General features: G+C 34.3%; 1 protein-coding gene across 2 annotated transcripts; it reads right to left on the bottom strand.

The window, feature by feature from the left end:
* Positions 1 to 1,811: 1,811 nt before the first annotated feature.
* Positions 1,812 to 24,460, bottom strand: RAD21L1 (RAD21 cohesin complex component like 1). 2 transcript variants are annotated; one of them, XM_069496145.1, is made up of 13 exons: positions 24,317 to 24,460; positions 22,663 to 22,792; positions 20,348 to 20,441; positions 19,121 to 19,227; positions 15,853 to 16,023; positions 14,759 to 14,854; positions 13,715 to 13,828; positions 12,094 to 12,320; positions 11,759 to 11,858; positions 10,798 to 10,922; positions 8,696 to 8,791; positions 6,393 to 6,470; positions 1,812 to 2,000 (listed from the first exon to the last, which is right to left on the bottom strand). In XM_069496145.1, exons 1-13 carry the CDS (start codon positions 24,458 to 24,460, stop codon positions 1,812 to 1,814), a joined length of 1,671 nt encoding a protein of 556 aa, XP_069352246.1. The 2 variants fall into 2 exon arrangements, with proteins under 2 accessions (XP_069352246.1, XP_069352247.1); XM_069496146.1 differs by having other exon boundaries at positions 8,696 to 8,788.
* Between the last annotated feature and the right edge of the window lie 344 nt (positions 24,461 to 24,804).

Genomic DNA, 24,804 nt, shown 5'->3' with positions numbered 1-24,804 from the left:
CTACATGTGATAAAATTGCATAGAATTAATACACACACGCACACAAAGGAGTGCATGTAAAACTGATGAAATCTAAATAAAGTGGGTGGAGGGTGGATTGTATCAGGGCCCATTTCCTGGTTGTAATATTGTACTAAAGTTATGCAAGATATTGGTATGGGGGACGTTGGTATACAGGATCTCTCTGCATTATTTCTTACAATTGCATATGAATCTATAATCATTTCAAAATAACAAGTAAACAAAAAATCAACTGCAATGCAAAATGGTACACTCTGGAAAATAATTTGGTGATTTCTTGTAAAGTGAAACATATACTTACCATATGACCCAGCAATCCCACTTCTAGATATTCACCCGAGAGAAATAAAAACTTGTATTCACACAAAAACTGTACACAAAAGCATGTAGTTCTATTTATACTATAATTGTCAAAACTGAAAACAACTTAAATATCCTTCAGGGGGTAACAGTATAAATAATATAGTATATCAAGATAACAGAATACCACTCAGCAATAAAAAGGAACAAACCACTGACACATGCAAGAACTTGGATGAATCTCAAAGATATTACATGGAGTGAAAGAAACCGTTCTCAAAAAGTTACATGCTATACAATTCCATTTGTATGACATTCTCAAAAAGACAAAATGTAATCATGGAGAAGAATGGTTGTCAAATGTTATGACGGGGAAAGGTGTGACTGACTGCAAAGGAATAACACAAGGGAATTTTTCAGGGTGATGTTACTGTTTATATCCTGATCATGGAGGTGGCTACAAGAATCTATACATCTGTTAAAATTCGTAGAACTGTGCACTAAAATTAAGAAGTCAATTTTTCTGCATGTTAATTTAAAAAATAAAATTTTAAAAACACAATTTTGACATTTAAATCTTATAGTTAATACATTCAGAGAGGACATTTAGAATTTAGTTGTTTGTAGCATAATTACAGATACAATAGTATTTTAAAGAGTACCATAGGCTTTATTTTACAGTGTACTATGGAGCTCACAGAGAATATGAAAATTTTCTAACTCAAAATCCAACTAAGTAAAAAGAAAAACTATGGTTTCACTGTCAAAAATGCTCAGTAAACATTAAGTGAGAGGACATTTATCTTAGTGATCTTTACTCAAATTGTAGCTGCAGACAATATGCTGAATAAGTGTCTGCTAATTTTTTTTAACATAAGATTTAGTTTTGCTGACACATTAATGGTGGTTATAATAATAATTAAATAATAAATAAAATGATTAAATGACCTATAAATAGACTAAGAGCCACTCAGGTAATTTAAAACAAATTTCATAACTCTTCAATTAAGATACTACATTAAAAACCACAGCATTAGATCAAATCAAGGATGATATACATTGCAAACAAATAAACTGTGTAGAAATATGAAAGTATTACTCATTAATTAATTCCATAAAATTCAAGTAAATAATCCAATGTAAAATAGCCTTTTAAAAAACATCCTTCAATGTTTCTCAAAGGCATATATATAGTGTTTTTTAAATGTATCCTAAATGAACCCTAAAGGCTACATTTATGTCAGGAAAATGACAAATGTTATGTATTCAAATCAGTTAAGTTAAAAAATTACTTAGCTATAATTACTTCTGTAAGCATATAGGCTTCTAATTCTGGCTATGATTTTTCTGAACTTACAGAGAGGAAATACGAGGTTGGCCTATCTATGAAATGGATCAGACTTCAGCTGCTTCCAGATGGCTTCTGCATTACATTGAATAATCTATAGAAATTCCAGTGATGACATAAATGTGCATATTCTGGACTTCCTTCACATATCATGGAACATTGGTCCTATCGTAGCTATAATATCTGCATAGGGAGTGCTCTGGCTCAGCTCAATAACCCGCTGTTTTTTTAGGACAAGAAAACTATAAAATTTGGCAGCTGCTTGTTTTCGATCATTGTTTCTACAGAGCTTCCTCAGACTAAAGGACTGCATTCCCATCTTGTTAGATTCCTGGGAAAATTAGAAAAGAGAAGAGAAAAGGAAAACAAGATCATTGGAAGTAAAGTAGACTGTGGATACATAATGAACAACAAAATATTAACATTTTTGATTAAATGACTATAAAATCCTTAAATAGAAAAATGCAAATGACTCTTTAGTAAACTTACAAAAACACCCTAAGTCACTGAACACAAGCTTAGTTCATTGAGAAAATGTGTGCAAAAGAACTCCAAAGTATAACACAATTTTATAATATATTATACACATGTTAGGTCTTTTAAAAAATGATGTTAATATAAATTGCTTCTGTGGAAAGTGTAATTATTAATAATTTAGACTTGCAGGGAGAAAAAAAATCCACAGGACTTTGGAAGGCTTCAAATGCAATGAAAATGATCAGCCTATCAGACTTCTTCTCCCTAGAGGTACTGGGTGGGGTGGTGACTATAAACAATTCTAGTGGTAAATGTAGAAGTACATTTGTACATTTCTGCTGCAGGGAATTATGACAATGTAAACATTGCCCAGTTTATTTGCACAGATTAAAATGATGTTGGGTTTACCATATGGCACCTGTGTACCCACTAGACATACAATAAAGCATTTAATTATGGTATTTAATTATGAATGAAGATAACTCCTTTCATGAAGACTAGGACTTGGAATCAGATTCCTGGAGTAGAAGTATGGTTTTTTTAGTAAGAAATACTGTAGTATAGTGAATTATGGCCAGTATCCCTATGAGCATCGTACTCCTTGAATAGTTGTGAAAGTATTTTTAGAAATATCATGTACAAGTTTTTTGCCAGTTCATAACACTCAACAAATTAATAAGTTAAATACTCTATTGTACTTTATTTCAACCTAAGGTATGGCCCAGGGTCAGCAATCCTTCAGAGATGGCATACCCAGCCTTCATTTATTCCCTCCCTTGACAGAAAAGATATGAATTGGGTGGCTTTTTCCCCTGGGAGAAAGCAGGGACAACTTTTTCAATTTCAATAATTCTTTTAAAAAACCCAGATAGAAAAATATGCAAGATTGAACATATGTGTTTATTTCTGTTCTCTTTAGAAACCCCTCTAAAATGAAGGTAAAGGAATAAAAAGTGACAAAGGAAGGAGATAAAGACAGACAAAGTGGAAGACATGACTGACTTAGCAAAGTAGAGAAAGCTAAAACCTAAGTGCTGGTAGGGAGGAAAGCCAGCAAAAAGTAAGCCAATTTGAGATACAGAACCTTGAAAAAGCTCAGGAATTGAAGACATCAGTATGTTATAAACTGGGGATGGTAGGTAAAGCTGAAAACAGGAGAATTCCTTAAGGGTCTACTTGGGATTAGTTAGCTCCTCTGTCTACTCCACTACCTCACAGAATCAGAGACCACTACTCACATAGCAGGGGGCAAGAAGTTGCCCTTCTGAAGATACCAACCACTGAGGCTCTGGGTTTGGGATACTGGCACTATGGATGGTGGAGAAGTATCATACCACAAACAGTGAATCTGAGATCTTGAGAATATGAAATTGTACATCCTGAACAGTGAGACTGGTTACCAGCCTCTCCTTACCTCCTTTTGGTTCCTGAACCACTGGCATCATGCTTATATTTCCCAGGCAGTGGATTTAAAGATTATTCTTGGAAAACTGACCATTCGAAGGAAAAAAACCTTTAGATAATGACATCTGGGTAAGGAAGGTGTCACCCAATTACCTCACTATAAAGACCACAAGTCTACAAGGTCTACCCATGCGTATATAACTTCTAAGCGGTTTTCTGGTGTCTCACTCTAAAATAAAAACAGATAACTAAGGATCTACTAGACATTTGAGTAAACTCCCTAACATTAAAGAGCAAAAACAAAGATGCATTCAAGAAAATCACTAAGGAAAGAGAATGCAGGGAGCAGAAGAAAAGTATAATCTCTGAAGTTAAGTTTTTCACTGTATCCATGAAAAATAATTCGGATGATAGTGAGAGAAAGCAGATCAGTGGTTGCTTGGAAATCGGGGAGGGAGGCCAGTGGGAAGGATGGGATGAGGGTTTCTCAAGGGGCACAAGAAAATGTTTTAGAGTTTTAGATATATTCTTTCTCTCTCTTGATTGTGGTGATGGTTTCACAGGTATATACATATGTCAAAACTTATCTAACTGTATACTTTAAATATGTACAGTTTATTGCATGTTAATCATATCTCAATAAAGCTACTTAAACGAACTAAATAAGTAATTAAATCAAAAGCTTAGTATGCTATAAGAAAAAAGAATAGTTAATACAAAAAAAATTCCTGGAAAACAAAAAGGTGAAAACAGAAATAAAAATTCAATAAAGATCGAAAAAGTTGAAGAAATCATCTAGACAGTAGAAAAATACAAAGACAAATTAATATAGGGGATGAAATATTTTTTTTAAAAATTAAAGGAGCAATTCAGGAGATCCAACATTTGACCCATGCATGGGCCCTTCCAGAAGAGAGAACAGATAAACAATAAAGAGAAAGTCCAAGAAAGAAAAAAAAAAAAATTCGTAGAACTCGAGGACATGAATTTTTTTATTAAATTGTGCTCAGCGTAATTAAACAGAAATCAAAACACATCATTATGAAATTTCAGAGCACCAGGGATTAAAAAAAAAAAAGATCTAAAAGCTTCTAGAGAGAAAATAAAGTTACCTACAAAGGATCATGAATCAAGACAGCATTTGAGTTTTCAATAACAACACAAGCATCCTAGAAATGTTACAAAGCCTTCAACATCTGAAAGAAATATATTTTCAACCTATGTTCAAAGACAACCAATCAAGTTAAAGGTAAAATTTTTAAAAATCAGGTTTTTATGCAGGGTCTCCATCTCTTATGCACTTGTTATTACAGAAACTATGAGATGCTAACCATCAAAAAATTTAAGATAAAAGAAGATCAAAGCCCCCCAAAACAGAGGAACTAATATGTACAGAAAAGAGACAAAGAAATTCCCATGTTTATAATAAAGGAATGTCCCAAGACAAAAACTGTGGAGTAGATCTAAAGAGCAACTAGGCTGGATTAGAATAAGAGAATGATAAACTCTAGGAGAGATAACTTTAAGAAAAAAAAATGCAACTGATGGATCAGTTGATATTATCTCACCATACTAAAAGAGGTTCTGTTATATTGTCAGAGAATTCAGAAAAATAATTAAGGATGGGTAGACAAGACACTAAGCAAATAGAATATATGAGGTAATGATTAACTCAGAAAAAACCCAACAACAAAACCACCACAAAGTTGACAAGAAAAGAAATGTAACTACACTATGAAGCTTCAATGTAAATTAATTTTTACATAGTCTTTGTGGCAGTGATTGCTAGTGTCCTTTAACATCCATTCTGCTCTTCTTCTACAGTACTAGAATTATTAGCTGGGCCCAAGTTTACCAAATAAGGACTATATTTCCTGGCTAGATGTGGCAATGTGACTAAGTACTGGTCAATGAAATGTAAAAAGTAACACACCCAATTTCTGGGTAGTACCTTTAAGGAAACTTTGCTGCTGATTAGAATACAGACATGGTGGGTAGTTTGATATTTTGGATCATGAGAACGTAGAAAACAAGACAAAGGGAACCTGGGTGCCTGACAACTTTGTGAGCATAGCTGCCATACCAGATTGGACTTTTACCTGAGAAAGAAATAAACTTCTATCTTTTTTAAGCCACCAATATTTTGACTTTCTGTCACAATCAAACTTGCATTATAACCTTACAATTATAACATTGTAAACACTGAATATTATGCTATAAGTATACTAGGGTGGGGAATGTAACTAAGCTAAATTTTCATTTCTGTCAAAAGAAGTCGATAGATAAAATTTAAAGCTGATAACATCAAGAGCAATAAGCATGTTAATTAGAAATATGGATATACGTACTAAAAGAAACAGCTTAATATAGTTGTTTCTGGTGAGCAGGACTTAGGGATGAGAGAGGTAGGACAAAGACCTTTTAGTCTTTCCTTTTCAGTCTTATAGCATAGTACTATTGAACTTTAAAAATTATATGCATGTGTTATTTTGATAAAAATATAGATTAAAATGAAAAATTACCCAGGTTATCACTCTTGAACTGTTATACATTTAGTTTCATATTGAGAATTATAGCCTGCTACAAACAAGAATGGGACACAGATGAGATGTCTAGGGGCATGACTGTGGGTAAGAAGCTGATTAGAATATGCAGGCACCAAAAACAAACTCCTACCTTTAGCCTTGGATATACCACTAAAAATCATCTCACTTTAGTACAATTTGGCCTCAAAAATGTATAAGAAAAATTGTTTCATTTTCATTAATATGTAGAAGCTGGAAGTCACTATTTTACTTATTTTTGAAAATAAAAATAGGATTGACAAAGTCTACCATCTTACCCGTAAACTCTTTAACATCTGAAGTATTCTTCGATTCCATCTCTCTGCCTCAATATTTTGTTCATTCCCCGATGACTCCTGTTTCAGTGATTAATAAATATTTCATTTAAGCAAATTTTACTAAATTTTTTAGTATTTGCCAAGCATAGTATTAGCTACCACAAGAAACACAACTATAACTCTGATCCTGCCAAGTAAAGAGCTTATAGTCTTATAATATAGAATAAGACTAACATATAAATATAGATCAACTTTTGTAGGACTACACCTATATTTCTCAGGCAGCTCCAAAGTAGTACATTCTGCAGTCTTTATTTGGTAATGCATCTAGGGCATTATGCCCTTACTTTGAAAAGTAAAGTTAGCAAAGACAACAACTTTTGGCCAGGACTATCTTAGTTCTGGTCAATCTGAATTCAGTTGACAGGATTAAATATAAAGCTATAAAAAACACTGCCTTATAAAGGCCTTTATCTGAACTTACCTGGTGATATAGAAGCTCTAAACATAACTGGGTTAGAAATCTTTCAGATTTTGAGGTACCTTGTCCAAAAAAGATTGACCCATTGCCTGTGATGTTATCTAGATATATTCTTTTCAGTACTTAAGGCTTAGCCACTTTCAGAAATAACTAAATATTTAAAAATTGTAAAGTTGAAATCCCTTTGCAAGAACTCACTCAAATCCCTTGCCAACTAACACCTTCTGAGGTGAGAATAGAAACATTACGAATCTGACAAAAGAGCAGGCCTACAAAGGGTTGGGGAAAGAGAAGTGGCACAAATATGACCTACTTTATATTTTTTCCTGGACTAGTTCTGACCATGCAACCCAACAGCATCTGTGTCACCTTTATCACATGTCTACTGTTTGTCTAGCCTTCATGTAGCTCTGGAGCCCAGACATTTCCTAAAAGTACTGTCAATCAGAAAGCTTTAGAATACTTTGCATGACATTTTAAGTGATTTGAGGCTAAAGGCACCCTTTAACTTAGTCCAGAAATTGCTGTATCAGCTTCCCGGGCCTGTCTATGCTGTATCCTTTCTTAAATCCCAAAGAGATTGATTTGAAAATATGGTCACTTTATCCTGAAGAGTTTTCCAAATCACTCCAGCTACAATTTATGTTTATTTCTTTCTAGTCTGCCCTTGGATAAGTGAGGTCACCCACTTACTAATGTTTATTTTATTGTTAAATACACAAATGCCATTTTTGAAATGTAAAAACCTCTTTGTTAAAGATCCATGAGACTCCAGCTTCACCTATAACACACAACTAAACTAACCAGAGAAAGATTCAGAAGAAATAGTCTGTGCATTTTGTTAAAGCCTGTCCACTTGATCTATCTGGACATCCTACAGCTGAATCCATTGTGTGGAAAGCCTGATGGATTATTAAAACAGCTGAACTTGTGCTGTGTTGTGGTTTGCTTGACCACTTACGAAAATAACCTGTGTCTATAGAAGCAAAGAGAATGGCAAAAATGCATCAACCCACTTCTGGGTCAGCTGTTTGGATGTTTCAGGTAAAAAGTTCTGGTTATTTATTCTGTCCTAGGTTATTCAGAGAATTCAGTCTGTTTTCCATGAAAGAAAAAAAATCTAATGGTCTTGGAACTCATTATAAAGATAATTTATTTAAAAACAGATTAATATTAGGCATTAATAGGTGTTTTGATATTATTTACTAAAAAACTTTTGACAAAATTCCTTTTACAATATTAAAAATGCCTTTAGTACTCTGGGACAAGGACCAGAGAAATAAGGCAGTAACACATAGGGAGTCAGGTGAGTCAGATTTTACTTCTATCTTTGCTATTAACATGTGGCTCATTAAACAGATCACTTTCTTCTGATTGCCAGAAGTCTTGTATGGATGTAGGCTGCGAGCCACCTAACGTTAAGGAAAAAAATGCCCATGACTTTTTTTGTAAATAAAATAAAATTTTGATTGTCCTAGGCCATATCTCTAATATAGCTCTGTTTCTCTAGAAATGTTGTAAGAATGACTTAAAACACTGATTCTCAACATTTTAAAACCTGTGACTACCTTTGATCAGCATAAAAATCTCACAATTTCCTTTAAAATTATTTGAAGTTTCAGAAGAAATTAAAGAAAGACAAAAAATATGGGAGCAACTTTGAATGTTTTATCAAACTATTCACAAACACCCCTGTTGAGATCACAAGTTTAAATTATAAATTTAGAAAGTAACATGACAGTTCTAAAAATCAATTCTTAAGGTGTTAAATATTTAGGAACAAAGTTTTTAAGAATATCCCCAAGACTACACATATATTTACCAATTCAACTGGACAATATTCAATTTCTTGTGCCAAGAAGGTATTCACTAAAGATGATTCCTCAGCAGCTGAAGACATCATTTCAACAATATACTGCTGAAGCAAATTAGGGAAAGATAGGTAATTCAGCTAGTGGTTATCAAAGGAAAAATCTAATTTTGTTAAATGCTTTAATCACATGAATGCTCATTTCTCAAACTAATTTAAAATATTACACGCATTCTCAAAATATTATTTCTGAGATAGCCCAGATAGGCAATCTTTGACTTACATATTCCTGTTTTCCATATGCCTCCCACAAATGAGGAACTTTCCATGCCCCTTCCCTTCCTATCTTTTTCCTTCCTATTTCCCAATTCACTGCAAGCCTCACATTAAAAGTCTCTACTCCTGTGCTACTGAGATCACTTTGCTTGGAAGCATTTTTTCTAGTCCCAGTCCCCTATCTCTATTCTCATGCCAATACCAGGTGGCAGAGTTTGAAAAAGGTCTGCAATGGGCAGCCAGAGGGAGTGAGAGTGATAGAAGGGATATTAATATTCCTCCCCAGGGCCATGACAGGGTTCCTACTACCCCGGCTAAAGCTGTCACTGGCAAAAGGGAAGAAGAAACTGTGTCTGCTGGAAGGGGAGCTAAGACATAAAGGAAGAAGTAAAAAGAGAAAGCCAGAAATCCCCCATCATCTCCTACCCTTCTCATTGCTATAAAAGCTGTCAGCCCCTTTTTATCTCCACCCTGTCTCTAAGCTTCATCCCATAGCTGTCATCCCTGATCTTGATTAAGAGCCTCCTCTAACACAGTTTACTTGATTTTTCACTTCAGCTCTTAAAATTTTTAGTGAATATAAGGAGTTGCATTTTATTCTTTAATATACATATTTGTGGAGCCTTATGTTTTTTCTCCTTTAATTTCTATGAATATTTTGCATTTTAGATACTTTCAGTTTGGCCATTACTACGTATAAAAGTTCTATTTTATAAAGATTTGAAAATGATTAATCAGAATTAGTATTTTCTTGTTCCTTCGTACTTACTGTGCTTCCATACTTGACTATATTTCATAATTGTTCGCCATTTTTGGAAGCAGAATAAGAATGGAATGGAAAGTTAAAACATAAGGAGTAAAGGTTCAAAAGAACTGGTACATCAATCTCTTTTCTTCTCTCCATTTCAAGCACATAGGAAAATCTATTTTGTTAATGTCTATTATAACTAAAGTTATATTTTCCTTACCCCAAATCATAAACAAGTTTGCCTAAATATAATTTTCAGTAGGTGAACTTTAAAAAATGCCTGAACCCAAATGAGGACTACAGTAGTACTAGCAATCCAGTATCCAACACCCGATATACTATCAAATATTTAGTAAAACACATTCTGTCTGAATGTATTGTGAAATTGTCTTTCCTTCCAAAGGCATTTAGTTTCAGTGTGCATTGACTTTGAATTCCCTGAGTAGCTATCAAAATACAGCGATGATAGAACAGACCAGAAAAGTACTGGTTTATTTTTATCTGATGTGGCTATAATATTTACATTTGTACAACCAATAAAGTGACAATTGAGGCAATATTTTAAAGCACAGCATTTCCAACTACATTTTTAAATAACTATGTTGTTCAAGTAAAAATATAAAAATTTTTTTTGTTTTGGTTATAGATCTTTCAGTCTTTCACATTCAAGGCCAAAGTATTTGGTAGGTCTAAGAATTATTCTTAGAGGTAGGAAGGGTGAATCTATGATGAGAAACAAAACATAGGTATATTGGTTACTATTCTAAAAGATTCCATGACATATGAAATGTGGGCCTAGTAGGATTCTCAGCAAATAACCAGATTTAAATACAATCATTCATTAAACATGTCATGCAAAATACTATTTCACTATGAAACTACCTTATTTTGTGATTTACTATCCTAAACTTCTAGAAAATACTCTTTTGCAGATGAAATCATGTTTTACCCTGCTGTTTACTAAGAACTTACAGAAAAATTTAAGATGAAAATATGAATTATAAATGTAAGAAGATATACCAGAGTTCCAACATACCTTCACTATAACTGTAGAAAATAATATTTTTATGATTCTCTCTGGATAACATACCTCAGAGTTAATATTTTTACTGGGATCCTCATGAGAGTTACACTTAGATACATCAATCACATCCGTCCAAGTTTGGGGTTCACTCGACTCTTGCTGGAAATTTGGCTCTTCCATCATGGAGGTCTCTGAATTATCAAGAAAATAAAGAAGATTTCACCAAAATACCTTTCCAACTTGAATTGGGATATGGTTGTTATAAAAGAAAACTTCTGATAGACAACTTGGGATCCAAGAATTTAAGTAAAGCACGCACAAACTTTCTTATGGCTCCCCAAGTCTCACATATTCATTTCCCTTTCCCCTCCACTGTCTCTATCACCTCCAATCCCCATCCTCTGCCAACTGTCTCCTCCACACATACTCTCACATATTCACTCACAAGAAAACATGGACAGCTCAAGCCCATCATGGTATATCATTCATTATTTTAATGCCTCTGGGAAGAGTGATCAGTAAGTAGAGGCTCACTCACCATATAAATTGGTTTTATTATAACTTTATAATTATCACAATAATAATTATTAATATCCTACAGACCCTCTGGGTGGATAGAAATATTTATGTCTCAAGTTAATTTTATTAAGTGCTGTTCTTATTCTTACGTTTTTCATGTTGTTTTAAGTTGAAACATTATCCTTCTAGACATGAATATTTTCTTTTTTGAGGGTTTGTGGATACTGCCTTTGGGGATAGGGGAGGTAGGAAGGAGTGAGAATAAGAATGGTCCACATAGTATATAAACTTCATCTTTTTAATGAAGTCTCTGAGACAAAAACTAATTTGAAAAGCAGAAAAATGCAATACTGAAGTAACAATTTCTTTTAAGTTCAAAATACTCTTCTAGAGATAGCATTTACACTTGAGGATATGTAATTGTATCCCATCTTCATTTTGAAGTGTAAAATGAAAATTTTTTTCCCACAACATTCCCTTCGACATCAACAGAATTAGGAAGTCTCACCTACTATGTTTTTACTTTCCATTTCTTCCCTTACTGATTCCTTCTGTATCAATTTTCTTCCAAGTTTAAAGGCAGAGGGCAGAAAGTATTTTGTAAACAACTGTAAAAATACACATTTTTGTTTCTTGTTTTTGCACTAATAAAGCCATTCAATAAAACACAAGCACATATGCTAAAAAGTAAAAACTATAATTCATATACACACATCCAGCAAGTTAATTCAAAAGTGAGGGGGTACTTTTTCACAAGTTTAAATTCTGTTGTATACATATATGTAAATATGCATTTACTTATAACCAAACACTGCACCCTTGTAAAAGGATGGAAACTATTACCATTTTCAGTTCAGCATGAATCAAGTCCTGGGAAGCAGTTGACAGAAGTGTATCTGCTCCTCCCTTCTTTTTCCACATCATTAATCTTTGGGAAGGAGGTGCAAGTTCCAAAACCATGAGTGTGTCCATAAAGAAAGTAAGCTGTTTATGCATGATTTTGCTACTGATCTCCTTGACTGGATCTATGAGCAATCTCCTCTTTTTGCCTCTCCTTTTCCCAGCAATGTCTAAATATAAGAAATAGGCACAAATGTAACTGGTTATACAGCTTTGTAAAACGATATTCTACTGCATATTTAAGAAATGTCTACCACAAAACAACCTACAGAGTTGTATCGGGAAGAAAATCCTTCTCCCTCCTCTGAAAATTATGCTTTACAAGATTTTTGCACAGCTAGAGTGCCTGAGCAGCCAATAGCTGATACATTTTGTAAGGTGTTGTTTGAAAGTGCTTAGGAGGGACTCTGTTGATCTGCTAAGTGGGCAACTTGAGGAAATGTGGGGAAGAGGCTATATTGAGATGGAAGTCAACCAATTTAGGGGTTCCTTAAAATGCCTATGTAACAGGATAACTTTCTGAAGCATTGATTTGTGTTTGTCCATTGTATTTTTCCTTACCCACTAAAATTCATATACAAATACCAAGTAGGTCCATGGGATTGCACTCCTTTAGGGATTTTTACCAGGCACAAAGCAGAAGTCAAGCTTTTCTTTAGTAAAGCTGAAAAAGGGGAGAGGGTTAGATATCTCAGAATGGGTGAAGATCTAAGATCAGATGGAGTTAGAAGGTACAGAAACCTTCTTGCTAATGTGCCTCAGTAAAATCCTGGGAATATGACAAGATCCCAGAAGGGCTGGCTATGTGATGATCCAAGAGGCTATACATAGCACAGTAGCAGTAGCAGTGTGGGTACCACACACTGATGTGGCTGATGACCAGGGGTTTCCTTCCACCTTCTCTCCCACTTCCCCAAACTTTGGTACTACATGGCTCAGGGCAGATAGAGGAGCTAAGCAGACTAAATTGCTGGCCAGCACAGGGGGAGAGAGGCTTAGAGTTGAATTCAGTAAAGAAAAATTTTGAATGCTTTACTCCTTGCATGCCTGAATTTATAAACTGAAATTCATATCAATTATACTACATAAAACTAGAATGTTCCTAAAGGACCTAGTTATATATTAGATTCATACTTGTTTATTCCTAAAAACATGCTGAGGCTAAATGTTAGAGGGCACAGTGCCTCTCTTCTGATCCTTTTAATCTGCCTTATATTATATTCGATTTGCATGTTTATCTTCCTGATCAGATTGTAAGCTTCTTAAAAGCAGGAAGCATGTCTTCTTCATTCCTGTGTCCACCACAGATTATTGGCTCAATATCTTCTTCAATTGAACTCAGTCTTAAATTTTCCAGTTTCCTAAACTGGATATATGGTTTGAACAGAACTCAATATAATGAAAGGAAGATCTCAAACTTCTTCACACCCTTCTCCTATTGTACTATAAGTTCTATTACTAGATTTACTACCTCCTATAATATTTCACAGTTTATTTAAATATCTCAAAATAAGTAAGTTAGCAGTGTATCAAAAATAAAAACAAAAACATAAATGCCTCTAACCTGAAGCATCAATTGGGTCAAGAGTAAATCCTTCCTCTTCGTTTAATGATAATGTTGTTTCATCCCTTTTTTCATTTGCAGGTAGACATACATACTCTGGATTATCTGGTTCTACTAATCAACATTGCCATAAAAGTAATTATTAAAAAAGATTTTGTTTCAAGCTAGAGGACTGTATGAGAATTAAAGTGAAAGATAAACTAATTGAAGATTTATATTGCTAACTGGAGCCACATCTGAATTCCCAGAATTACATATTTAATAGAATTGAAGCAGCTCAGAGATTATATCATCTGGGACCCACAGTGTTCAGATGAGACAAGTATCATTACTCCCTTTTGCACATGAGACATCTAAGGTTGGGCTATAGTCATAGCTGAATTAAAAACAGTGGTGGCAACTACAATAGATGACTGACATAAATTTGGCTATATTCTGCTAAAAAATTTGTATTCTGTTAAATCACTTTTTAGGTAACCCATAAATAACTATAACAAAATTTTTATTGCCTAATTCTTTTCATATTTTCAATTTCTACCATTGTTTTAGAAAGCAAATATAACATCAAAAATTGAGAAGAATCCAAATGGGTCTAATCACATTTTTAATTCTTAAGAAAATTCAGACTAAAAGACCTCAAATCATCTGAGGTACTCTCATATAAATTTCAAGTAGGGAAATTATTCCCACATTTGTAATTTCTTTCAAATTATATATAGATTATTTAATAACTTTTATTATTTAATAACTTTGTATTACCATGTACCATATATTATTTTAATGATTCAAAAGCACAGTATTTCAGAAGCGTATTTAAAAGTGCTCTAATACTAAACCCAATCCTGACTAAATTCTTCATTGTAGCTTTCTCAGAACTCAAATTCCTATTTTATATTGTCTAGCGTCAGACTAATAGAGTTTGAGGGACTATGTTCTTTATTGTCTTTCACTACACTATACTGCTACTTTAATTCATAAGTTCTGAGGTTTAATTTGAATATTACTATCTGTTCACTTTCTACACAAAGGAAAATTTCAACATACCCACTACAGTACCAGGAGGCTCAGCAGGCAGGGAAATCTCTGTGTTCAAATGCATGTCTTCTAACAGGATATTCTTATCATTTTGCAATAGATTGTCTTAAAAAATGCAATAAATACTTTTTGTCATAGACTTAACTCCATCATTTATTGACTAAACATTTATTAACATTATGCAAGGCATTGTAAAGGAGTAATCAGACTTTTAATGTGAACTAACGAATTAAAAAAAGATTTGATATGATCAATAATCTTTAAACTATGGGCATTTGGATTGCCCAGTTTTTGTATACTCTATTTCTATGATTATTTTATAATAACATCATAATATAAATATAAATATAAAATAATATAAAATGCTGGAAAGATCCTTTAGGATATAGTTGTACCACAATTTATGTTAAAGAAACCAATGTTTTCCAGTGTATAGTCTAGTATAATTTGTGAGGTATATACTACCTTCACTCCTTACCATCTAAAAATTAGGAATTTGTAAAAATAAAAACAAGCAGTAGTTCACAACCTCTACGTAAAATGTGTTTAAACAGATGGCTATTTACTTAGGCCTAGTCTAAATGTTTAAATATGCCATAGACTTTGAAAATTTGTGTAAAAAATGTGTTGAACTAATAACACAAAAGTATATCTGGGGCCGGGTGCGGTGGCTCACGCCTGTAATCCTAGCACTCTGGGAGGCCGAGGTGGGTGGATCACTCGAGGTCAGGAGTTCAAGACCAGCCTGATCAAGAGCGAGACCCCGTCTCTACTAAAAAAATAGAAAGAAATGATCTGGTCAACTAAAAAATATACATAGAAAAAATTAGCCGGGCATGGTGGCACACGCCTGTAGTCCCAGCTACTCAGGAGGCTGAGGCAGGAGGATTGCTTAAGCCCAGGAGTTTGAGGTTGCTGTGAGCTAGGCTGACACCACGGCACTCACTCTAGCCCGGGCAACAAAGCAAGACTCTGTCTCAAAAAAAAAAAAAAAAAAAAAAAAAGCATATCTGAAATTTTAAATTGATGTAATAAATCTATTAACACATTGTAGTAATCCAATTAAAATAAATATTTGATTTCTGTATGACTAGATAGCATACCAATCATTTCTCCTGCAGCTCCTTCATCACCAAATCCATCTCCACTGTCATAGAACAGAGATTTTTCTCCAGTAAGGCTTCCAGAACTGTGTTCAAGTAAAGGACCACTGGAATTCAGTAATATGTTGTCATCAAAGAAGCTATGTCTTCTGAGAATTTCAGCTTCCTCCCCTAAATAAATATATATCATTAATACTAAGGTAGTCGGATAAAAACAGAATTTTAGGGTTAGAAGGAAATTCAGATATTATCTCCCCCCTCATTTTATAGATAAAAATGAAAGCTGAAAAATGTATTTGAATTATTCAACTAAAGTCAATCAGTTAGTAGAAACTGGATTTCTACTCTAAATCTCTTTCAAATACAATAGGAAAATAAATTCTAAAACATTAGGAAGGGTTTATAGTTGTGATATAGTCGAAGAATTTCCTAAGGTAGAAATACTATGGCAGTGTAATGATTTCTTCTACTTTAAGTAAGTTAAATTCTGCTTGGCCAAGAATATTTCATATTATTTTAAAGACAATTGTTTGTACTGTTCATCCATAATGGGGGTTTGGAAAATAAGGAACATATCTACCTCCTTAGGAAATGGAAAGGTAGGTAAAATATAAAGAATGGGCCTGTAACATTCATTCAATAAATATTTATTGAATATGCTAGGGGGTAGGGATACAGCAGTAAAAAAGACAAGTTCAGTCAGCTAACATTAACTGAGTGCTTATTATATGCACTATATTGTGTAACAGAAGATACTATTATAATCCTCATTGTATAGATGAGGAAACACATTCACAGAAACGTTTTGTAATTTGAACACAGTCACATCCTAAAAATGCCAGTCAGGATCTGACCCAGCTCTCTCTGACTCTAAAGCCTGCATTCTGATAGTCACTAGGCTCTACTGATAGTCATAGGGAACCAGAGTCAGCTCTTGACCAGAAGCTGGTTCTTCTCCCCCCTTGGGTTTGAATCTTCAGGTGCAGGAGTCTGAAACTCCAAAGGTCAGAGGTTGGTCTTCCGTTCCCTCCCTCTACCAACCCAAGTAAGTGTTGGACAGTAAAGAAAATCATAAAGAATTGTTCATATTGAGAATTCTTCCATAGAGCTACATCTTCCAGAAAGGAAGAGCAACCTTCATTGCACTGGGTTAAAGACTTGCTCAACAGAAAAGATTAAGCTACCTTTTCAAAAGGAACTAAGATTATGTTCACATCATCCAAGTACAGCTTGATAGCTCTCAAAAGAAAAACCAGCCTTAGTCAATCAGAGAATAACATTTATGAACAGACACTACACCCTGAGCACTGAACATCTCAAGAATCTGAAGTTATACGAAAGAAATAAATCATTGCCTTCAATCTTATATTGTAATCCAGAATACAACGGATTAATATTAAACATCTGTCAGAAGACATTAGGTTTGAGGTAGTTTTTGAAGGAGAGAAAAATCACATATTGGTGGAAAAGACTGAAGGACAGACTAAGAGAAATAACCCTCCGATGTTGCTAGCTGTATCCCAACTTTACAGACAGGGCAGTAAGGCTCAGAGAGATTAGGCAATCTGCCCAATATCAGACAGTAAGTCAACCAGAGAAAGTCCAGATTCAAACCCAGGTCTGTCAGTCTACCAAGTACATGTTCTTTCCACCTTTTTGAATTGTAGATGACACAGAACTATGAACAACTAAATTGTATTCGTTGGATAGTAAAACATTTGCTTGATTAGAACAAAACGTCCATATTAAGAATAAAATAAAGTTGATAAAATAAAGAAGATGATAAATTGGTAGAGGGCCTTCAGGCTAGGCAGAAGTGTTTGAGAAAGTAAGTCATAGTGATCCAAGGCACTTAAGCAGAGGAATGTGGTATGAACAAAAAAGGAATTCAAAGACTATTGCTCTTGTGGAGGTGTATAAAACGTGGGAATAGGCAGAAATGATTTATAGGAGGGTATTGCAGTACTTCACGCCTTTGATATTGGTGAATTATACTGGTGACTAAGGAAATAGAAAAAAGACAGAGACATTTCAGAACTAAGAAAAACAATCAGCAGTAGTAGGAAGTTGACAGAAAGTATAGTTGAAAGGGATCCTAAAGTTTCAGGCACAAAGAAATGAATAGCAGCATTTACAGGGAAACTTGTAGACTGTCTTGGGAATAGGAAATATGACTATTTCTTTGCCAATGTGTTACATTTCTAGGTCTAGGGTTACGCCAGTAAGAGATCCATCCATGCTACTCAAAATATGGTCAACAGACTGGTGCTAGTCCAGAAGAAAGTAAATACAGAAATTAGAAGTAAATGTTTAGAAAGTTTTATAGCAATTTGACATAGTAATTTTATATATGTTGACTCTAATAACAAAAAATTGAGGCTTGTGTTTTGATTTTTAAATTTTTCAATTTTCTAATAATTCATTTTTGTATTTTTGTAAAAAATACAATAGACAAAGATTGGAAATTGACAAAAACTATAAAATTGGTCCTTCACCACAGATTTTTTGAGAAACACTACTATAGATAGCACCCTCACCGTTTTGGGCGAAATTCAAAGATGAACATTACACAGATTCTATCCTAATGGAGTTTGCAGACCAATTCAGGAAGTGTATAAATATCATGATATAAGACAGAGAGTGGTAGATGCCAGAAAAAAGAACAAATATTATATAGTTGAATTACACCACATGGCTTCAATTTTAAAGTACACTCATCTTGCCCAAACAGATTTTAATATTTTAAAAATCAATTTCTGTTTCACAATCAATATGTACATTTATGTATGTTAGTGTGGTAGTATTTCCTCCTCCTTGCCCCCAGGCTAATTTAAAATTTGTTATTTTACATTGATATCATCGTGTACTGGAAGAAATATATTTTGAAGGTAATTTATGCAACGTACATATAAAATCTTGTATATATGCTAACTATAGCAACTGTTTATTTGCATGTCTCTCTTCCAGCCCGTAGCTCCCTGAAGGCCTGAATTGCTTCTTTAAATTTTGGTACCACCTGTATCTATGATAGCACCTGACATATAACAGTTAATCAATAAATGGTTATATGCTCAAAATGGAAGTATAACCTAAGATGAGTCTTAGCAGTGACATCTAGACTAGAAAAAGAGAAGGAAATATTTATTGGGGATTACATTTATAGATCAAAAGATTCATTCTATAGATATTTCTGTGGGCATTGTTTCAATACAAAAATGCAAATATAATTGATTATAATTTATAATCTTGATTTCTCAAATATTCTCACCAAAACTCTCACCTGGAAAAAGTAGATCATTTTCATAATCTTCTCTAAGTGTGATGTCTTCTGGTCTGCTTTGGTTCTGAGCAAAGTGTTGTGAAACATCAATAGCACTATGGAGAAATACAAGAAAACGTGAACAGAAGACAATTTTTTTGCAATACAGTGAAAAAAATCTATTAATAAAACAATTTTTAGACATGCCATCCCCTAGTTGTCCTAATCTCATTAAGTGGTAACTCCATTCTCCTGCCAAAAATCATATAGTCATTCTTAACTTCTTTCTCTTAGAGCCATATCCAATTTATTAGCAAATCCTGTTGGCTCTGCCTTTCAAACATATCTGTAATTTGACTTCTACCACCTGGATAAGATGAAGACGGAGAACTTATCACTACATTTTCTCATCTGGACTTCTTACGGCACTAATCTTCTGATAGGCTCTCTGCTTCCTCCCTTTCCTCCTTATATAATAGTAAGTAGTCAGAGGGAACATGTTGAAATCAAGTCAGATCCCTTCACTTCTCTATTCAAAACCCTTCTATGCTTCCTGAATAAAATAAAAGTCCTATTGAAGCCTGCAACACCCCACCATCACCTGTACCCCCTGCTCCTCATTTCCTACCACTCAGCCCCTCATCTACTCCACTAGTCTCACTTGCCTCCTTGCTGTTCCTTGAAAATGTCCAATGTGTTCTGCCTTAGGGCCTTTCCCTTGCTCTACCTGGAACAGTCTTCCCCCACATTACTGAATGATTTGTTCCTTCACCTCCTTCAGGTTTCTGTTCTTACCTTTTCCAGGAAAGCCTTTCCTGACCATCTTATTATTTATTTCATTTTCTATTTCTCTTCATAATGCTTATCATCTTCTGGCATATTGAATATTTACTTTGTTTTCTGTCTACTCAACTAAAATGTAAGATCCATGAGGCCAGCAACTGTGTTTTATTCACTGCTATGTCTTCAGTGCCTAGAAGAGTGCCTAGCATATGAAAGGCACTCAATGAATATTTACTGAATGAATAGATGAATATATTGTCAATATTGCAAACTACATTCAATAAATATGATACACTTTTGTTGTACTTTGGAATTTCATACTAAATTTAAGTCTTTGTCAACTACATGTGTACTTGTTCAGTTATTAACTATATTCCATTTGCCTTAATGAAATGTGAATATGAAAATAATAAATATCAAGAAAATAAAATTGAAGGAAAATAAATAATTTACTTCATATTTTGGTTTTCAAAATCATGAAATTCTTCTGGCAATGTGATAGTATTATAAGCTGCTTCAAAATTCTCTTTTGGAAGGTCAACCAGTCCTGAAAAGAATCAAAAACCACGTTAAATAAACAATGATGCTATATAAAATAAGGAACTCCCAACTAACTATTTTCTTTTACTGGATTACTGCTTAGTCTCTTTAACTGGTTTCCCTGTAGCCACTCCTGCCCTTCTGCAGTCCATTCTCTCTATAGAGCAGCCAGTGATATTTTAAAAAAGCTGACTCTCATGCTTAAATGGTTTCATGACTTCCCCAGTACATTTTAATCAAATCCAAATTTCTAATCCAGGGCTCTGTAGCCCTAACAAACCTATCAGGCATCATAATGACACTCTCCTCTTCACTCTTTATACTGCAACCATACTAGCCTTTTTGTTCTCTGAAAAAGTCAAGCATTTTTCCACCTCAAGACCTTTGCTCTTTCAGTTTCCTCTACCCAGAATGCTATTCCCTCAGGGACTTTTTACATGGCTGGGTAATTCTCATTTTTCAAGTCCGAGCTTAAATTCTATCCTCTCAGAAAGGATTTCTCTGACTATCTTAACTAAAGTGAATTTCCCTGTTATTTTCTGTGGTAGTGTTCTGTTTATTTTGCTTTACAGCACAATCACAATCTACAATTATTGCAATAAGTTATAAAAACTTTTTTGTTATCTGATTTCCTTATCAGACTGAAATGGACATTATTTGTCTTGTTTGTCTTTTTTTTTTTTTTTTTCCTCGAGACAGAGTCTCACTCTGTCTCTCAACCTAGAGTGCAGTGATGTCATCACAGCTCACTGCAACCTTCAACGCCTGGGCTCAGGTGATCCTCCAGCCTCAGTCTCCCCAGTAGCTGGGACTACAGGCACATGCCATCATGCCCGGCTAACTTTTAAGCTTTTTGTAGAGACAGAGTCTCACTATGTTGCCCAGTCTGGTCTCAAACTCTTGGCCTCAAGCAAGCCTCCCACCTTAACCTCCCACCCAAAGTGCTAGGATTACAGATGTGAGCCACTGTGCCCACCCTTGTTTGTCCTTGTATTCCAGAGCCTAACACAGCATTTGGCACAAAGTATGGGATCAATAAATGTTTGTGGAATATATAACTGAAATAATAAATGAAAAAATGAACCATACTTTCTATGAATATAAATCTACCTAGAAATTCTACACTGTCAATCCCAATTCAACAAATATTGATTGAGGGAATAGTATGTGCAAGGCACTGAGACAGGTACTATAAGAAATTCAGAAAACAATTATGACAAAAACATTGCCTTCAAGGAGCTTGAAGACTAGTGATAGAGGCAAGACCTGTACTTGAATAACCATAATACAAGGCAGAAAATGATGAATATCTTAAAAGGGAAGATGCTATGTAAATTAAAATTTGATAGGTTTGGAATGTGCAGCTAAAAGAAAAAATTTAAAATCTGAAGGTATTATATTCATGACATATGTAAATCTCTAGCACTTTGGAATGTCTAGGAATTTTTTATAATAGTTCATAAACAGAATGCTTGAGTCTTGAGAATTCTGAAAACAATTACAATTACTGATATCGGCCGGGCCTGGTGGCTCACGCCTGTAATCCTAGCACTCTGGGAGGCCGAGGCGGGTGGATCGCTCGAGGTCAGGAGTTCGAGACCAGCCTGAGTAAGAGCAAGACCCCGTCTCTACTAAAAAAATAGAAAGAAATGATCTGGCCAACTAAAATATATATATAGAAAAAATTAGCCGGGCATGGTGGCGCGTGCCTGTAGTCCCAGCCACTCGGGAGGCTGAGGCGGTAGGATCGCTTAAGCCCAGGAGTTTGAGGTTGCTGTGAGCTAGGCTGACGCCACGGCACTCACTCTAGCCCGGGCAACAGAGCGAGACTCTGTCTCAAAAAAAAAAAAAAAAAAAAACAATTACTGATACCCACATTTGTCAATCACACTATTTCTAATTTCTCTCATAAAGGCAAAAACAGATGTGACAAACTAGACCCATTAAAAAAACAGAATATCAGAATTTCTTACACAAGTGTGGTGGCTTTAAGTATGTCTTACATATATACGCAGGAACATTTTAAGTTTTAGAAAGTATAACCTTTTCCTGAAAACATAGGAAAAGAGCAAGGACAAGAATTTATCTTTGACCATGTAAACTTAAATTTAGTCAAAACGAAGTTTACATTCACTATACTTACTTGGAGAATATTAAAAGAGCACATACAAAATAAAAATGCAAAAGGGAACCAAGAAGTGTGAGACAAATTAACATTGGATGTATACCTGGGCGAAATGCCATCTTCATTTTAAGAAATGCTTCACTGCAATCTGCCAAAAGATATTTTGCCTTCCTATTATAGATTCGAACAACTCCCAAAAGAAGGTGTCCTGAAGTTCGAAGTGCAATTTTCACCTTGCAATAATTTTTAAAGTATTAGAATGATAAAAATTAGGTTCATAAATCCTATTCTTTGAAAGTTACTGAAATCATAAGAATTTCTTCTCTTTGAAAAGCAGACATTTTGTATTCTTATTTAAAGTAAATCATTTAACTTTTACTTCACCTTGTAAAATGATTAACTTTTTTACTCTTATTCAACGAAGATAATCTAAAGTGGCACTTAAGTGAAGTATGCTATTATTGATACTATGAGAAGAATACAAACTCAGCAGTCAGGCAGACTTGGGTTCAAGCCTTGTCTCAGTTGCTGAGGCTGAGTCACTTAACCTTCCTAAACTTCAGTTTAAGAAAAATGGCTACAATTTATTATACATGTATTTTGTACCAGGTGTTATCCTAAGAGCTTTTTGTACATTCAATTTTTTTTTTTTTTTTTTTTTTTTGAGACAGAGTCTCACTCTGTTGCCCAGGCTAGAGTGAGTGCTGTGGCATCAGCCTAGCTCACAGCAACCTCAAACTCCTGAGCTCAAGCGATCCTCCTGTCTCAGCCTCCCGAGTAGCTGGGACTACAGGCATGCACCACCATGCCCGGCTAATTTTTTCTATATATATTTTTAGCTGTCCATATAATTTCTTTCTATTTTTAGTAGAGATGGGGTCTCACTCTTGCTCAGGCTGGTCTCGAACTCCTGAGCTCAAACGATCCGCCCACCTCGGCCTCCCAGAGTGCTAGGATTACAGGCGTGAGCCACCACGCCCGGCCTGTACATTCAATTTTGATAACAACCTCTATTTACAGAAGAAAAAATTGAGACTCAGATATGTTAAGTAGCATGCCCAAAGTAATACACCTATTAAGTAATGGAACAGGAATTAACTATTCATTTGACCAACTCAAAAGTTCATGCTAACTACCACAATTCACAGAGCCTAAAAAAGCCGACCTCATAGGGTTGCTGTGAAGATTAAATAAATGATTAAGCATAAAGCCTAGCCCAGTGCCTAACACACAGTAGGCTTTCAATTATAATTCATCCTTCTCTCAAGTATTAATAGAAAAATAACCTAACCTATAAAAATATTAAAATATTTTAATGCAAATTCTAATAGCTGTTTTACAATGAACATAGTACTTTACTATTTACTGACATGTTTTATATACTTTTGATTTATAATCAATCCTCTTTCTTCTTTTCTATCTTCCGATTCATTCATTATTTTCTAAGAAATACTAAGTAATTACTATGTATACAGTATTTTGTTAAGGAATAAGAAAGGATTACAAAATATGCATAAAACATGGCCTTTATCCTTCAGGGTCCCATCTACCTATGATAAATTTACAAAACAGTTAATTATCAACAGAAACCAATATATCGATGTTCAGACAATAAATGCTATAGAAATTAAAAGATGATTTGAGAAGTAAAACTTCCTTGGAAATGTATTTCATGACATATTAATAAATGAATTTTGATTCATTTCCTCTCCAGAAGTCATGGCAGATACAAACTGTCATTTTAATCAGTAACATACCTTAGGTGAAAGAATTTTTTCAATGGTTATCTCTAGATTACACTCAAACACATGGGCCTTTGTAAGTTTCTTCTCCCAGTGAGCTGCAAGCCATATTTTGGCCAGTGGCCCTCGTTTACTCATAAGCACATGTGTATAGAACATGTTGAGTGTATTCATTAGTTGTATCTAATGAACTAGAGGGAATAAGACAACATTTAAAATCTGATTACAAAACCTTCTAGTGCTATTTTACAGCAAGCAAAAACACTTTTTAATTCTATAAAATAATACTCAGACTACATTCTCATTCAATGCATTATTCAAGTTATTTTCTTGTAAATAAGAGCACCTTATTTAGAATATAAAATTATAAACTAATGACAGAGCTCTAGTACATTGTGAACCAAACCTGGTTTAAATGCATCCCGATTAATGATCTCTTCTTACATTTTAGTTATTAACATTTTACTGTACAAAGGATTTGAATTCTCTTCTTACCAGTACCA

The sequence above is a fragment of the Eulemur rufifrons genome, chromosome 20 (assembly GCF_041146395.1).
Source record: "Eulemur rufifrons isolate Redbay chromosome 20, OSU_ERuf_1, whole genome shotgun sequence".
NCBI lineage: Eukaryota > Metazoa > Chordata > Mammalia > Primates > Lemuridae > Eulemur > Eulemur rufifrons.
Note: the sequence above shows the minus strand (reverse complement) of the source record. Positions and strands in the feature narration are given on the sequence as shown.

Excerpts from the sequence above, each read along its gene's own strand:
- RAD21L1 (XM_069496145.1), bottom strand. The coding sequence starts at position 24,460 with ATGTTCTATACACATGTGCTTATGAGTAAACGAGGGCCACTGGCCAAA. Across the intron at positions 13,829-14,758 it reads GCCTCCTGGTACTGTAGTGG|TAGAACCAGATAATCCAGAG; the intron begins GTATGTTGAAAT and ends AATGTTGATTAG. Across the intron at positions 6,471-8,695 it reads AATATTGTCCAGTTGAATTG|GAGTCATCGGGGAATGAACA; the intron begins GTAAATATATGT and ends TCACTGAAACAG.